At 50.4% G+C, this 15345-nt stretch overlaps 2 protein-coding genes across 2 annotated transcripts in view; one reads left to right on the top strand and one right to left on the bottom strand.

The window, feature by feature from the left end:
* The window catches only part of PINK1 (PTEN induced kinase 1), a 34526-nt gene extending 22033 nt beyond the window's left edge, over positions 1 to 12493 (top strand). The window contains 9 exon segments of the mRNA XM_038747278.1: positions 2615 to 2715; positions 4729 to 4759; positions 4761 to 4912; positions 6045 to 6163; positions 6166 to 6213; positions 7543 to 7637; positions 7639 to 7685; positions 9754 to 9997; positions 11927 to 12493. Coding sequence (XP_038603206.1) covers positions 2615 to 2715; positions 4729 to 4759; positions 4761 to 4912; positions 6045 to 6163; positions 6166 to 6213; positions 7543 to 7637; positions 7639 to 7685; positions 9754 to 9997; positions 11927 to 12193 — 1104 coding nt within the window. The 3' untranslated portion in view covers positions 12194 to 12493.
* A 920-nt stretch (positions 12494 to 13413) lies between these two features.
* DDOST (dolichyl-diphosphooligosaccharide--protein glycosyltransferase non-catalytic subunit) overlaps positions 13414 to 15345 on the bottom strand; it is a 16245-nt gene continuing 14313 nt past the window's right edge. The window contains exons 6-8 of the mRNA XM_038747276.1: positions 14607 to 14884; positions 14265 to 14371; positions 13414 to 13770 (exon numbers count right to left, since the gene is read on the bottom strand). Coding sequence (XP_038603204.1) covers positions 13621 to 13770; positions 14265 to 14371; positions 14607 to 14884 — 535 coding nt within the window. The 3' untranslated portion in view covers positions 13414 to 13620. The remainder of the gene's footprint in view (positions 13771 to 14264; positions 14372 to 14606; positions 14885 to 15345) is intronic.

Below are 15345 nucleotides of genomic sequence, written 5' to 3'. Positions count from 1 at the left end.
ATGGAGAGCTTTAAAGCTATTGGTGAGGAGTTTTTGATTGATACAGAGGTTGCTAGGCAACCCCCTGGAAATTTTTGAGGAGGGAGGTGGCGTGCCCTCACGTTTCTGTAGAGAGATAACCTGGGCAGCGGAATGAAGATGGAGTAGAGTGGGGAGAAGCGGGAAAGGATGCTGATGCAGTAATCTAGGAGGGATAGGATGAGTGATTATGCTAAAGTGGTATCGGTTTGGATGGAGAGGAAAGGGTGGATTTTAGCGATGTTGTGAAGGTGAGACAGGATTTGGTGACGGATCGGATATATGGGTTGAATGAGATAGCGGGAGTCAAGGATGACGCCAGTTATCCTCGTGAGCTTCTAGACGGGAAGATGGCGGTGCGTCTACAGCGACAGGAAGGTCTGGGAGAGGACAAGAATTGGGAGGGAAGATAAGGGAGGAGCTCTGTTTTTGGTACACGTTTAAGTTTGAGGTGACAGGAGAACATCCAAGTAGCAGGTCTTGAAGGCGGGGAGGAGATGCAAGCCTGGGAGAGAGGGAGGCTTGTGAGCCCCATGGTTGCCACCTGATAGTATTCAGTCGTTTTATTGAGCGCTTACTGTTTGCAGAGCAGCGTACTAAGCACTTAGCACTGATTATCGTGTACCTAACCCAGCACTTAGTACCGTACTGGACACTTAGTAAATGTTTAGCAACGTACCACAATTATTTTTATTACGGGTTAAATCTACAACCTGTCATGTGACTTGGGGGTGACCCTGGGAGGCAATATGGAGATTTAGCTAGCGCACCCCCCACCTATTCGGGTCTGCGTCACAGAAATTGAGATGGCAAATTTCAACAAAATTTCAGTTGTTCCCCGGGGACAAGGAGGGATGATGGAGCTGGGCAGAGTCATTCTGGTTGCCTTGCCCAGCTTGGTTTTCAAGTGTCCGATGTGGGTAATGTGGATGGACGAGTGGTTTAAGACAGTTCCGGTGCGAGGGAGAGAGACGAGGTCCCTCGGGCCCACCCCCACGTAATGCAGAGAGAGAGATAACTTTGCTAGCCGTGTTTTTTTTTTATCTTGTATTTTTTCTCGCCCTGCTAGACTGTAAGCTTGTAAGCAGTGAATGTGTCCTGTGGGTTTATGTTGTATCATAAGGCTCCCACGCACTTAGTACAAGCGCTCTGCATACGAGTAAGTGCTTAGTAAATACGATTGCTGATTGGCCTTGTAGCAAACTGGTGCAATGCCTGTCATTCATTCATTCAGTCATATTTACTGAGCGCTTACTGTGTGCAGAGCACTACTAAGCGCTTGGAAAGTACAACTCAGCAACAGAGACATCCCTACCCAACAATGGGCTCACAGTCTAGAATAGGTAATAATAACGATGATGATGATGGCATTTGTTAGGCACTTACTATGTGCGAGCACTGTTCTAAGCGCTGGGGGGATACAAGGTGATCAAGTTGTCCCACGTGGGCTCACAGTCTTAATCCCCGTTTTACCGATGGAGGGAACTGAGGCTCAGAGAAGTTAAGTGACTTGCCCAAGGTCACACAGCAGACGTGTGGCGGAGCCGGGATTAGAAACCCACGACCTCTGACTCCCAAGCCCGGGCCTCTTTCCACTGAGCCACGCTGCTTCCCAGGGGAGGGAGGGGGAGGGAGAGACAGACAATAAAAACAAGTAATAATATATAATAATAATAATAATAATAATAATAATGACATATGTTAAAGCGCTTACTAGTGCCAAGCACTGAACTAAGCGCTGGGGGGATACAAGGTGATCAGATTGTCCCACAGGGGGGCTCACAATCTTAATCCCCATTTTACAGATGAGGCAACTGAGGTTTAGAGAAGTTAAGTGGCTTGCCCAAGGTCACACTGCAGACATGTGGTGGAGCGGGGTTTCGAACCCATGACCTCTGACTCCAAAGCCCGGGCTCTTTCCACTGAGCCACGCTGCTTCTGGACAGGTGTCAATATCGTCAGAATAGATAAATAGCATTATAGCTATATACACATACACATCATTAATACACATATATACACATATATATACATACACACACACATATATATACATATATATATACATATACATACATACATACATATACATATATACATACACACATATATATATATATACACACACATATATACACGTTATATACACATCATTAATAAAATAGAGTTGTAAATATGTACTAATATACACAAGTGCTGTGGGGAAGGGATGGAGGTAGGGCAGAGGGGGTGATGGGGAGGAGGAGAGAAAAAAGGGGGCTCAGTGTGGGAAGGCCTCCTGGAGGAGGTGAGCTCTCAGTAGGGCTTTGAAGGGAGGAAGAGAGCTAGTTTGGCGGATGTGCGGAGGGAGGGCATTCCAGGCCCGGGGGATGATGTGGGCCGGGGGTCGATGGTGGGACAGACGAGAACGAGGCACGGTGAGGAGATTAGCGGCAGAGGAGCAGAGGGTGCGGGGTGGGCTGGAGAAGGAGAGAAGGGAGGTGAGGTCTCCCACTGCAGTGTCCCCGTCGAGGCCGAGGGTTCCTGGGTGTCCCAGGGCGCCTGTCCGCAGCGCGGCGGGTCGGCTAACGCTGGGCTCGGGCGGCTGTTGTTGCAGGCGGGCTCCTCCAGCGAAGCCATCCTCAGCACCATGAGCCAGGAGCTGGTGCCGGCCACCCGCCTCGCCCTGTCCGGACAGTACGGGGCTTTCGCCCACAGGTAAGGAACAGTCCCTCAGGACGGTTTATTTGATTCCTGGGGTGAGCGAGACAACCCCGGAGGGATGATGGTGGTATTTGCTAAGCACTTACTCCGTCAAGCATTGTAATAATAATAGTAATAACAATGGTATTTATTTATAATGATTGTACTAAGTGCCGGGGTAGGTACATGCTAATCAGGTTGGACGCAGTCCCTGTCATTCATTCATTCATTTATTCAGTCGTATTTATTGACCTCTTTCTGTGTGCGGAGCACTGTACTAAGCACTTGGGAAGTATAAGTCGGCAGCATATAGAGACGGTCCCTACCCAACAGCGGGCTCACAGTCTAGAAGGGGGAGGCAGACAACAAAACAAAACACGGAGACAGGTGCCAAGTCGTCATCATCATCATCATCATCATCAATCGTATTTATTGAGCGCTTACTGTGTGCAGAGCACTGGACTAAGCGCTTGGGAAGTCCAAGTTGGCAACATATAGAGACAGCCCCTACCCAACAGTGGGCTCACAGTCTAAAAGTCGTCAGAACAAAACCCACTGTGGGGCTCACAGTCTTGATCCCCATTAAACAGATGAGGTAACTGAGGCGCGGAGAAGTGAAGTGGCTTGCTCATGGTCACACAGCAGACAGGTGGTGGAGCTGGGATTAGAACCCAGGCCCCGACTCTATCCACTAAGCCATGCTGCCTCCGGGCATCCCCATGCCTGCCAGGTGAGTGGAAGTGGAACCAATAGTGAAGTTGATTCAGTAGATAAGGCCCCCCGCCCAAATATTAAAACTTTCCAAATATTTTAGGTTTAGATTCAGGAAAATCCGTGCTATCTTCTGTCGTTTTGTTGTAAGGGTCCTGCTGAGTAAACGCAGGGGAGGAGAACCCTCTGGGGGCTTAAAGCAGTACTGGATATTCCTGGAACCCTCATTCCCTTATTCAGTTCCCCAGGAGGAGTAAGGGTTTATACCCGGTGAATGGAAGAAAGGGACATTTTATTCATTTTTCTCAATATATCCCCGCAGGACAGGATGGGGCAGCAAAAAGGTTTGAGTGAGCTGGCAGTTTGTTTCACAAGGCCCACGTGAGCAGAAATCTGCTTGGTTTCAGCACAAGGAAGGTGATGATGGTGGTATTTGTTAAGCGTTTACTATGTGCCAAGCTCTGTGCTAAGCATTGGCATGGAAGGAGGGTCAGGCTGGATTCTGGAATTAAAAGTTAGGGAAGGTTTGAGTGAGCTGGCAGTTTGTTTCACAAGGCCGACGTGAGCAGAAATCTGCTCGGTTTCAGCACAAGGAAGGTGATGATGGTGGTATTTGTTAAGCGTTTACTATGTGCCAAGCTCTGTTCTAAGCATTGGCATGGAAGGAGGGTCAGGCTGGATTCAGGAATTAAAGAAAAGTTAGGGAAGGTTTGAGTGAGCTGGCAGTTTGTTTCACAAGGCCGACGTGAGCAGAAATCTGCTTCAGCACAAGGAAAGTGATGATGGTGGTATTTGTTAAGCGTTTACTATGTGCCAAGCTCTGTGCTAAGCATTGGCATGGAAGGAGGGTCAGGCTGGATTCTGGAATTAAAAGTTAGGGAAGGTTTGAGTGAGCTGGCAGTTTGTTTCACAAGGCCGATATGAGCAGAAATCTGCTTGGTTTCAGCACAAGGAAAGTGATGATGGTGGTATTCGTTAAGGCGTTTCCTATGTGCCAAGCACTGTTCTAATCATTGGCATGGAAGAGGGTCAGGCTGGATTCAGGAATTAAAGAAAGTTAGGGAACGCTTGCCCGCGGTCACAGAAAGCAGGGACGTTAGAGCCGGGAGGAAGATCTTGTCAGCGTGCTTGAAAGGTCACACAGCGCTTCCCTCTGCCTCGGCTTGGCCGGGGAGGATTCGCGGGCCATGGGAAGAGGGCGCGATGGGAGATGGTGGAGTCTTTGGAGGTCGATCCGTTCCGGTTGGTTAGGAGAAGGGTGAGGATTTCATGCCGCGATGTCTGAATCCCTGCTCCAAATGTCTCTCCCCAAAACAGGAAGCGTTTGGGCGGTCCCAAGCGACTGACACTCCCACCCCAACGTCATCCAGGTCCTGCGGGCCTTCACCTCAGCGGTGCCTCTGCTGCCCGGCGCTCTGGCCGACTACCCTGATGTGCTCCCCCCTCGCCTGCATCCCTCCGGCCTGGGCCACACCCGCACCCTCTTCCTCGTCATGAAGAAGTAAGCGAAGCGGGACAAGGCGGGATCTCAGTCAGGGCTGAATTCTTAATAATAATAATAATAATAATAATAATGGCATTGCAAAGCGCTGGGGGGTGTCCCACATGGGGCGCACAGTCATCATCCCCATTTTACAGATGAGGTCACTGAGGCTCAGAGAAGTTAAGTGACTTGCCCAAGGTCACACAGCAGACATGTGGTGGAGCCGGGATTCGAACCCATGACCCCTGACTCCAAAGCCCGGGCTCTTTCCACTGAGCCAAGCTGCTGCTTCTCAGAGCCAATTCTTCTCAGAGAGGCTCAGTTTAGGGGCATGGAAGCTGGAGAGCTCCCTTAAACACATGTCGTCTCTCTCCCTCCTCCCCATCTCTCTCTGTCTCTCACTCCTTTCTATGTCTCTCTCTCTCTGTCTCTCTGTCAATTAAGGGAGCGCAGAGGCGGGGTTGGGGCCCCAACCTAGAGCTGAGCCCGATTTTAACTGTGGAAGGAGATGCCCTCAAGATAATAATAATAATAATAATAACAATGGCATTTATTAAGCGCTTCCTATGTGCAAAGCAGTGTTCTAAGCGCTGGGGATGTTACAAGGTGATCAGGTTGTCCCACGGGGGGCTCACAGTTTTAATCCCCATTTTACAGATGAGGTAACTGACGCCCAGAGAAGTGACTTGCCCAGAGTCACACAGCTGACAAGTGGCGGAGCCGGGGTTTGAACTCACGACCTCTGACCCCAAAGCCCGGGCTCTTTCCACGGAGCCACGCTGCTTCCCTAAGATGGAGGTTTTGAGGGAAAATCCGATCTCCAAAAGGCCTATTTAACCTTTCCCCGGCCTCCTGGGAATCCTTATGCTTCAGGCCCTTGACATTCCCTCATCCATTTTCCTGTCTCTCTGGGCCAGCGTAGGTGCCCCTCGAGCTCAGGAGCACACTCCCTCTCCCTCGCCACCCCTCGCATCCGCTCGGATGCCAAGGGAGGTGGTCTTTCAGGCCGCTCCCCGGGGCACCCGGCTCCTCGGCTCCAGAGCAGTTTGGGACGGGGGACGGGACGGGCCGAGAGTCAGGAAGGGGACGCTTGGAGTGGCAGTTTGCGGAGTCAGTTGAGTCAGACGGGCCTGTCTCCCTCTCCGCCCAGCTATCCCTGTACTCTGCGCCAGTACCTGCAGGCGAGCACTCCAAGCCCCCGCCTCAGCACAATGATGATCTTGCAGTTACTGGAAGGTGTCGATCACTTGGTTCAACAGGGCATAGCGCACAGGACTTACAATCTGACAACATCCTGGTGGAATTTGATTCAGGTAGGTTGCGTGGGAAGGGGCAGTGTTTCAGGACCCCCGCTTCTTGCTTTCCCTCTCTTTGGCCTTAATTTCCCCTCCTGTAAAGCGGAGGAAGCCCGGGGACACTGCATCACCGTCAGGAGGGAGGAGAGAGCAGGCGGGGGGGTGTTTTGACCATCGGTGGAAACTGGAGGGCCTCGTTTCCCCAGCGGTTTTCCCGGCCACCTCAGCGGGATACAGGTCGCCCACTGTAGAAGTGTCTCCATTTTGGGTGTGAGGAAGCCCCCGGCGGGGGCAGGAACGGACAAGGCAAAGCCGCTTGCCCTGAAGACAGCTAAAACACGTTCACCTATCCAGGTTTTCCCCCCGAGACCCGAGACGGGATAGGAAAGTAACTCCGGGCATCTGGCAGGCACCCTTTAGCTGGCCAAGCTGTGGGTAGCTTGTTTAATCAATCACTCAATCGTATTTATTGAGCGGCTACGGTGTGCAGAGCACTGTACTAATCGCTTGGGGTAAGTCCAAGTTGGCAACATATAGAGACAGTCCCTACCCAGCAGTGGGCTCACAGTCTAAAAGGGGGGAGACAGTATGTTAAGTGCATACTATGCGCACCAAGCACTGAGGTAGCTACCAATTCATCAGGCCCTGTCCCCACATGAGGCCCACGGTCTTAATTCCCGTTTTACAGATGAGGAACTGAGGCCCAGAGAAGTTCATTCATTCACTCATCGTATTTATTGAGCGCTTACTGTGTGCAGAGCACTGGACTAAGCACTTGGGAAGTCGCAAGTTGAGCAACATTAGAAACGGTCCTACCCAACAGCGGGCTCACAGTCTAGAAGTTGTGACGTACCCAGGGTTCTACATAGTGTTGTTATTATTGTATTTGTTTAAGGGCTTACTATGTGCCAAGCACAGGGTGATCCGGTAGGCCCACGTGGGACTCACAGTCCTCAATCCCCATTTTGCAGATGAGGTAACCGAGGCGCAGAGAAGTTAAGTGACTTGCCGGAGGTCACACAGCAGACAGTGTGCAGAGCTGGGATTAGAACCCAGGTCCTTCTGGACTCTCTATCCACTAAGCCACGCTGCTTCTCGGAGTGGCTCCTCACTTTTCTCTTCTGTGCCTCCCCTCGTCAGGTATTAATCCTGGGTCTCCGTGACTCAGTTTCCTAGCTGGAAACAGCCTGAGGTTCACGGGACCCCAGGCCTGGGTCTCTCTCGTACCCTTAGAGCCCTTTGGCCTGTGCAGACCAAGTGCCAGCCTTTCTCCAATTAGGCAGGAGAAGGGGTGGAGATCCTCTGCCTTGTTTCCTCTCGTGGTTTTACAACTGCTTCCTTAACAGCCGGCTGGTCCCAGGCTGGTGATCACAGACTTCGGTTTGCTGCCTGGGCCGATGACAGCGTCGGGCCTGCGGCTGCCTTTCACCAGCTGGTATGTGGATCGGGGGAGGAAACGGCTGCCTGATGGCCCCAGAGGTAATTCCCGCTGGGGTGTCCGCATCGGGCCGTATCGCTGGTCAGGAAGTCAGCCCATCTCCTAGCTGTGTTCCCGTCCCCTCGGCCTCAAGCGGGTCTGAGGGAAGGCGCAGGTTTTGTGCCCGAGCTGGGACATGCCGAAGGGGTGGGCGGACTGCCCCGTGTTCGGCCCGACGGGTTGGCGGTTCCAGCCGAGTGCCGTTCCAGGGTGCAGGGGGACATACGGTGTACACACATAGACCCCCTTAATTTTCCCCCAGGGGTCCCACATCCATTCCCGCCGCATTTCCTGGGTGGTCTCCCCCCCGTCTCAGCCTTATTAATCAATCAAGTCGTATTTATTGAGCGCTTAGGGAAGCACTGTACTAAGCGCGTGGGGAAGTCCAAGTTGGCAACCGTCTATCATCATCAATCGTATTTATTTGAGCCTGATTACTATGTGCAGAGCCACTGTACTAAAGCGCTTGGGGAAGTTAACAAATTGGCACATCTAGAGACAGTCCCTACCCAACAGTGGGCTCTCATGTCTAAAAAGGGGGAGACAGAGAACAAAACCAAACATGCTACAAAATAAAATAAATAGAATGGATATGTACAAAAATATAAAATAGAGTAAAAAATATGTACATACATATATACAGGTGCTGTGGGGAAGGGAAGGAGGTAAGATGGGGGGGATGGAGAGGGGGACGAGGGGGAGAGGAAGGAAGGGGCTCAGTCTGGGAAGGCTGGGAACATATAGAGACAGTTCCTACCCATCAGTGGGCTCACAGTCTAAAGGAGCGTGACATATCCCGAATGGGCTACGCTGTCCACCTCTGGCCTTTGTCCTGTCCACTGTCACGTTCTTCTGCGGCCTGGATGTTTTTCTAAAAAGTCTCCTGCCCTCATTCTCCGCCGCGTCAAGCAGAAACTCCCGGCCCTTGGCTTTAAAGCAGTCGGTTCTCTCCCTTGTAGCTACTCACCATCTCCGGGCCAGTCCACACTATCTGACCCCTCACTGTGCCTCAATCTCAATGCTCAGAGTTCCCTCCCCCTCCAGGCTTACCCTAATTTTTAGTCTTCTGGGTCCCCGGCCTTCCAGCCTCCGCACTTACTGCCGCTCAACCTCCCTTGGCACTTCTGAACATAGAGACTTCCTTATCATCATCATCATCATCAGTCGTATTTATTGAGCGCTTACTGTGTGCAGAGCACTGTACTAAGCGCCTGGGAAGTACAAATTGGCAACATATAGAGACGGTCCCTACCCAACAGTGGGCTCACAGTCTAAAAGGGGGAGACGGAGAACAAAACCAAACATACTAACAAAATAAAATAAATAGGTATGTACAAGTAAAATAAATAGATAGAGTAATAAATATGTACAAACATATATACATATATCATCATCATCAATCGTATTTATTGAGCGCTTACTGTGTGCAGAGCACTGTACCAAGCGCCTGGGAAGTACAGATTGGCAACATATAGAGACGGTCCCTACCCAACAGCGGGCTCACAGTCTAAAAGGGGGAGACGGAGAACCAAACCAAACATACTAACAAAATTAAATAAATAGAATAGATATGTACAAGTAAAATAGAGTAATAAATATGTACAAACATATATACATATATCATCATCATCAATCGTATTTATTGAGCGCTTACTGTGTGCAGAGCACTGTACTAAGCGCCTGGGAAGTACAAATTGGCAACATATAGAGACGGTCCCTACCCAACAGCGGGCTCACAGTCTAAAAGGGGGAGACGGAGAACCAAACCAAACATACTAACAAAATAAAATAAATAGGATAGATATGTACAAGTAAAATAGAGTAATAAATATGTACAAACATATCATCACCAATCGTATTTGTTGAGCGCTTACTATGTGCAGAGCACTGTACTAAGCGCTTGGGAAGTACAAACTGGCAACATCTAGAGACAGTACTCATCCATACATCCATTTTCCCCCCCCTTTCTTTTTTCCCCTTAGTCTGTCATTCCTTGTGTCCGTCTCCCCCGCTAGATTTCCTTCCTCTGTTGTACTCACTCCCTAGAATTCATGCACCGCAAAGCAGTGACCGTTTTCCCCCCGCAGGTGTCCACTGGCCTGCCCCGGCCCCGGGGTCGTGATCGACTACAGCAAGCGGACGCCTGGGCCCCGTGGGCGGCCAATCGCCTACGAGATCCTCGGGCTCCCCAACCCCTTCAACGGCCAAGGAAGGGCCCACCTCGAAAGCCGCAGTTACCGCGAGACTCAGCTGCCCGTCCTCCCGGGGGACCGTGCCCCTCGGAACGTGAGGCAGCTGGTAAGATCACTGCTCCAGCGGGAGCCCGGCAAGGTAAGGCCCCCCCCAACTCCGCCGTCGTCATTAGTGAGTACTGTACTGAGCACCGCCGTGCCTCAGTTACCTCATCCGTAAAATGGGGAGAGACTGCGTCCGACCCAGCTCGCTTGTATCCACCCCAGTGCTTAGTACAGTGCCTGGCACGCAGCAAGCACCGCTTTACTCGGGAGGGTATTCCGAAACAGCATATTTATTACTCTATTTATTTATTTATTTATTTTACTTGTACATTTCTATCCTACTTATTTTATTTTGTTGGTATGTTTGGTTCTGTTCTCTGTCTCCCCCTTTTAGACTGTGAGCCCACTGTTGGGTAGGGACTGTCTCTATGTGATGCCAATTTGTACTTCCCAAGCGCTTAGTACAGTGCTCTGCACATAGTAAGCGCTCAATAAATACGATTGATTGATTGATTGATTGATTGACAGGTCGCGGCTCGGTGGAAAGAGCCCGGGCTTTGGAGTCGGAGGTTATCAATCAGTCAATCAATCAGTCGTATTTATTGAGCGCTTACTGTGTGCAGAGCATCATCATCAATCGTATTTATTGAGCGCTTACTGCGTGCAGAGCACTGGACTAAGCGCTTGGGAAGTACAAGTTGGCAACATGTTACCAGTTCAAATCCCCGCTCTGCCACTTGTCAGCTGGGGGACTTTGGGCAAGTCACTTCACTTCTCTGTGCCTCAGTTCCCTCATCTGTCAAATGGGGATGAAGACTGTGAGCCCCACGTGGGATAACCTGATCACCTTGTATCCCCCCCAGCGCTTAGAACAGTGCTTTGCACGTAGTAAGCGCTTAACAAATACCGTCATTATTATTATTATGGGGTGGTAGATGTGGGACAGGCTCTGTGTCCAACCCAATTAGCTTTGTCTCCACCCCCGCCGTTTAGCACAGTGCCTGGCACGGAGATAAACACCACAATTACGAAATCCTTGGGAGAGTATTCTGATCCAAACAGCAAGCAAGGACCTAGATGGGGTGATAGCCCGGCCAGCTTCCCCCATCCCTTCTCCGTGTTTCAGGAGAGACTTTTAATGGAGAAATAAGATTAGGGTCAGGGTGAATCGATCAGTCGTATTTATTGAGCGCTTACTGTGTGCGGAGCACTGTGCTAAGCGCTTGGGAAGGACAAGTTGGCAACGTGAAGCAATCAATCGTCTTTATTGAGCGCTTACTGTGTGCAGAGCACTGTGCTAAGCGCTCGGGAAGTACAAGTTGGCAACATATGAAGCATACGAAATGGAGAAGCAGTGTGGCTCAATGGAAAAGAGCCCGGGCTTTGGAGTCAGAGGTCACGGGTTCAAATACCAGCTCTGCCAATTGTCACAGCACTGTGCTAAGCGCTTGGGAAGTACAAGTTGGCAACATATGAAGCAATCAATCGTCTTTATTGAGCGCTTACTGTGTGCAGAGCACTGTGCTAAGCGCTCGGGAAGTACAAGTTGGCAACATATGAAGCATACGAAACGGAGAGCGGTTGTGGCTCAATGGAAAGAGAGCCCGGGCTTTGGAGTCAGAGGTCACGGGTTACAAATCCCAGCTCTGCCCATTGTCAGCTGTGTGACTTCGGGCAAGTCACTTGACTTCTCTGTGCCTCAGTTTCCTCATCGTAAAAATGGGGATGAAGGCCTGCGAGCCCCCCGTGGGACAACCTGATCACCTTGTAATAATAATAATGACATTTATTATGCGCTTACTATGTGGCAAAGCGCTGAAAGGTTTACAAGGTGATCAAGTTGTGATCACGGGGGGCTCACAGTCTTAAACCCCCAGTAACCTCCCCAGGGCTTTGCACATAGCAAGCGCTTTAATAAATGCCATCATTATTATGAAACACGTGAAGCCACCCCTCCCGGACGGCCGTCCCTCCGGGCGAGGCCTTGTCTGAAGCCGCGTCTCCCTTGCCCGCGTCGTTGCAGAGACCGTCAGCTCGCGTGGCGGCCAACGTGCTGCACCTGAGCCTGTGGGGGGAGAGCCTTCTCGCCCCCGGAGAGAAGCTGAGGCCGGCCGAGGTGACCGGCTGGCTCCTCCGCCACTCCGGCCGCCACCATACTGAGCCGGAGCCGCAGCCCGCGCCAGCTGCACGGAAGACCAAGCTGAAGCAGTGCTTCCTGGCCAACCTGGATTACGAGGCCCCTGTGCCAGGCGGCCTATTCCTGCTGCGCTCGTGGAGGGCAGCCCCGTGATGGCTTCGCCTGGGAACCCGCGCACACCCCGCCAACCCCGTCCGGACTGGGAGAGAAACCTGTCACCCTCAGGTTTGGGATACGCTTAAGGTTAGAAGTCAGTTCTTCACTTTGGCAGAGATCTCAATCCAGCATCTTTCGCCAAGCCCTTCGGGATACGCTTAAATTCTTCAGATTAGAAGCTTCGTCTTCACCTTTGGCAGAGATCTCAATCCAGCATCTTTGCCAGGCCCTTCATTAACATGCTTTCTTTTGCACGGTGAATTCGTAGATGTTTATGTGAACTCGCTCCTTTGGTTTCCTCCCGGGATAAATTTTCAAACTGCACAACCAAAATCTCTGCCCTCGTTGTGTTCTTGAATGCGTAAGCACCGTTCCGGCTTCGACTCGAACTTTCACCTCTCAGGGTCTCAGTTCCCTCAAGCGGCCCCGAACATATCTTGTGAATATTTACGTAGTCTATTTTATTTTGTTAATTGTGTTTTGTCGTGTCACTGGCCCAAGCAATATTCTTGCTGCATATAGTCTATTTTATTTTGTTAATATGTTCTGTCTTGTCACGGCCAAACATATTCTTGTGCATAGTTATAGTCTATTTTGTTTTGTTAATATGTTTTGTCTTGTCACGGCCAACCATATTCTTGTGCATATTTACATAGTCTAGTTTATTTTGTTAATATGTTTTGTCACGGCCAACCATATTCTTGTGCATATTTACATAGTCTATTTTATTTTGTTAATGTTTTTGTCTTGTCACGGCCAACCATATTCTTGTGCATATTTACATAGTCTATTTTATTTTGTTAATATGTTTTGTCACGGCCAACCATATTCTTGTGCATATTTACACAGTCTTTTATTTTGTTAATGTTTTGTCTTGTCACGGCCAACATATTCTTGTGCATATTTACATAGTCTATTTTATTTTTGTTAATGTTTTGTCTTGTCATCTGTCTCCCCCTTCTAGACTGTGAGCCCACTGTTGGGTAGGGACCGTCTCTAGATTTTGCCGACTTGTACTTCCCAAGTGCTTAGTACAGTGCTCTGCACACAGTAAGCGCTCAATAAATACAATTGAATGAATGAATGTTGGAGGAACTTTTGCCCCGGAAAAATGATTTCCTATCCCCCTATCCAAGCCCGTCCTGCCTCTTTTATGGGAAAGGCACAGCGTGGCAGCAAGCAGTGTCTTTATCCAAGCCCTTACTTACAGCTCAGCGTTGAGGGCGACATTTCAATCTTTTATTTTGGGAGCGAAGATGGCAGGGGGCCAGATTCCTCCCCAAGAGGTAATCAGCACAGCATCTCCACCACAGTAATTCCCTCCCTTCCCAAGGTCCCTTGGACTTACAAAAAAAAAAAAAAATACAAAACACACCCACCCCTCAGCTGTCCCAAATCAGTGGCAAGTCGGAGCCTCGGGGCTCTCAGTCAGATTTCTCCTTCTCCTTCATGTGCAAGAAGACGATGCTGAAGATGAAGAGCCCCACCATCATGGAGAAGGCACTGGCGTAGTAGGGGAAGGCCGAGGGGATGAAGCGCTCGTACTGGGTGTGCTGGAGGGGGCGAACAGATACCTACGGTGGAAAGAGAAGGGTGTGGGCAACACACTGGCAAGGTGCAGTAAGAGGATAAGTACCATTACTGGGCCTTCCCACTAGCTCAGCCCGCCCTCTATTTTGTGTCCAGTTCCCCTCTGGTGTACACAAAAACACACGGGCAAGTGTGCCAGCAGAGCTAAGACTGAGGCCCATGTGGGACTGTGTCCAACCCAATTATCATCATCATCATCAATCGTATTTATTGAGCGCTTACTATGTGCAGAGCACTGTACTAAGCGCTTGGGAAGTACAAATTGGCAACATAGACAGTCCCTACCCAACAGTGGGCTCACAGTCTAAAAGACAGTTATCTTGCAGCTACCCCGACCTTGACTCCTGTGCTTGCCTAAAATACCGCAAGTAGTAGCGGGGAGGCAGAAGGACCCGATTGGAGTGATCTACCCCAGCGCAGTACGTGCCCAACAAATCAGCCTTACCACCTCCTGCGGTGATGGAGGAATCAATCTTACCTGAGTAGAGGAGTACAGATGAGTGTAGCCCAGCCGGTTGTAGTCCACTTTGAACTGGAACACCCCGTAAACGTCGGGGAGCTTGAACTGGACGCTGTATTTGCCCCCTAGGAATTAGGAACGAAGGTCCTGACGGCTCTAGCCAGGCGGTTGGTTAAACAACATTGGGGCACCTGTTTAAGTTCTACACGAAACCCGTTTCTAAAAGCCACAACCTACAAGGGCACATCTTCCTAAACAGGGCAGGAAAATGGGTTTGGGCATCACAGTCTCCTGAATCTAAACAGCAGTGCCTCTGCTGCTCCCAAGAGCAAGGTGGGAAGAGGCTGGGGAAACACTTACCATTTTTCTTCAGGAAAGTCCTCACAAAGGGGTCGATCCGAACAAACTCCAGCTGGATGTCATCTCCGTCAAAAGGGACCCACTCCCCGTCGGAGAGCTTCTCGATCACGATGCTGTATTCCTGGAAACGGTCCAGAGCTGAATCCGTGTCCAGGGCCTCCTCTCGCCCAAGGCGGACTTTCCCAGGCCTTGGGGCCGGGTTGTTCTTGGGGATACACCCGGGCCCTACTACAGAAAAACTTCCAAACACCCCCCTAGTCCTCCATAAACCCCAGCTTGAACAGCAGCATTAGAGCAACGCCACACAGCAAGGAGAGAGTGTGTGTTTGTATGTACATGTGTGTAGTTGGAAGGGGGGGTGTGGGGAGAGAGCCCCAACGGGGGCTCTTAGACATGGTCCCTCCAGGGGCTGTGGATCTAACCCCCCCGCACCCCTGTGTCTTCCTCTCCCAGGGCTTAATACAGTGCTCTGCACACAGTGTAAGTAAATAAATAATAATGGCATTTATAAAGCACTTACTATGTGCAAAGCACTGTTCTAAGCACTGGGGAGGTTACAAGGTGATCAGGTTGTCCCAGTGTAAGTAAATAAATAATAATGGCATTTATAAAGCGCTATGTGCAAAGCACTGCTCTAAGCGCTGGGGAGGTTACAAGGTGATCAGGCTGTCCCACAGGGAGCTCAGTCTTAATCCCCATTTAACAGATGAGAGAACTGAGGCCCAGAGAGTGACTGCCC

This window comes from Tachyglossus aculeatus, chromosome 5 (genome assembly GCF_015852505.1).
Source record: "Tachyglossus aculeatus isolate mTacAcu1 chromosome 5, mTacAcu1.pri, whole genome shotgun sequence".
NCBI lineage: Eukaryota > Metazoa > Chordata > Mammalia > Monotremata > Tachyglossidae > Tachyglossus > Tachyglossus aculeatus.
The sequence above is the reverse complement of the archived record's forward strand: the minus strand, read 5'-3'. Positions and strand labels throughout refer to the sequence as shown.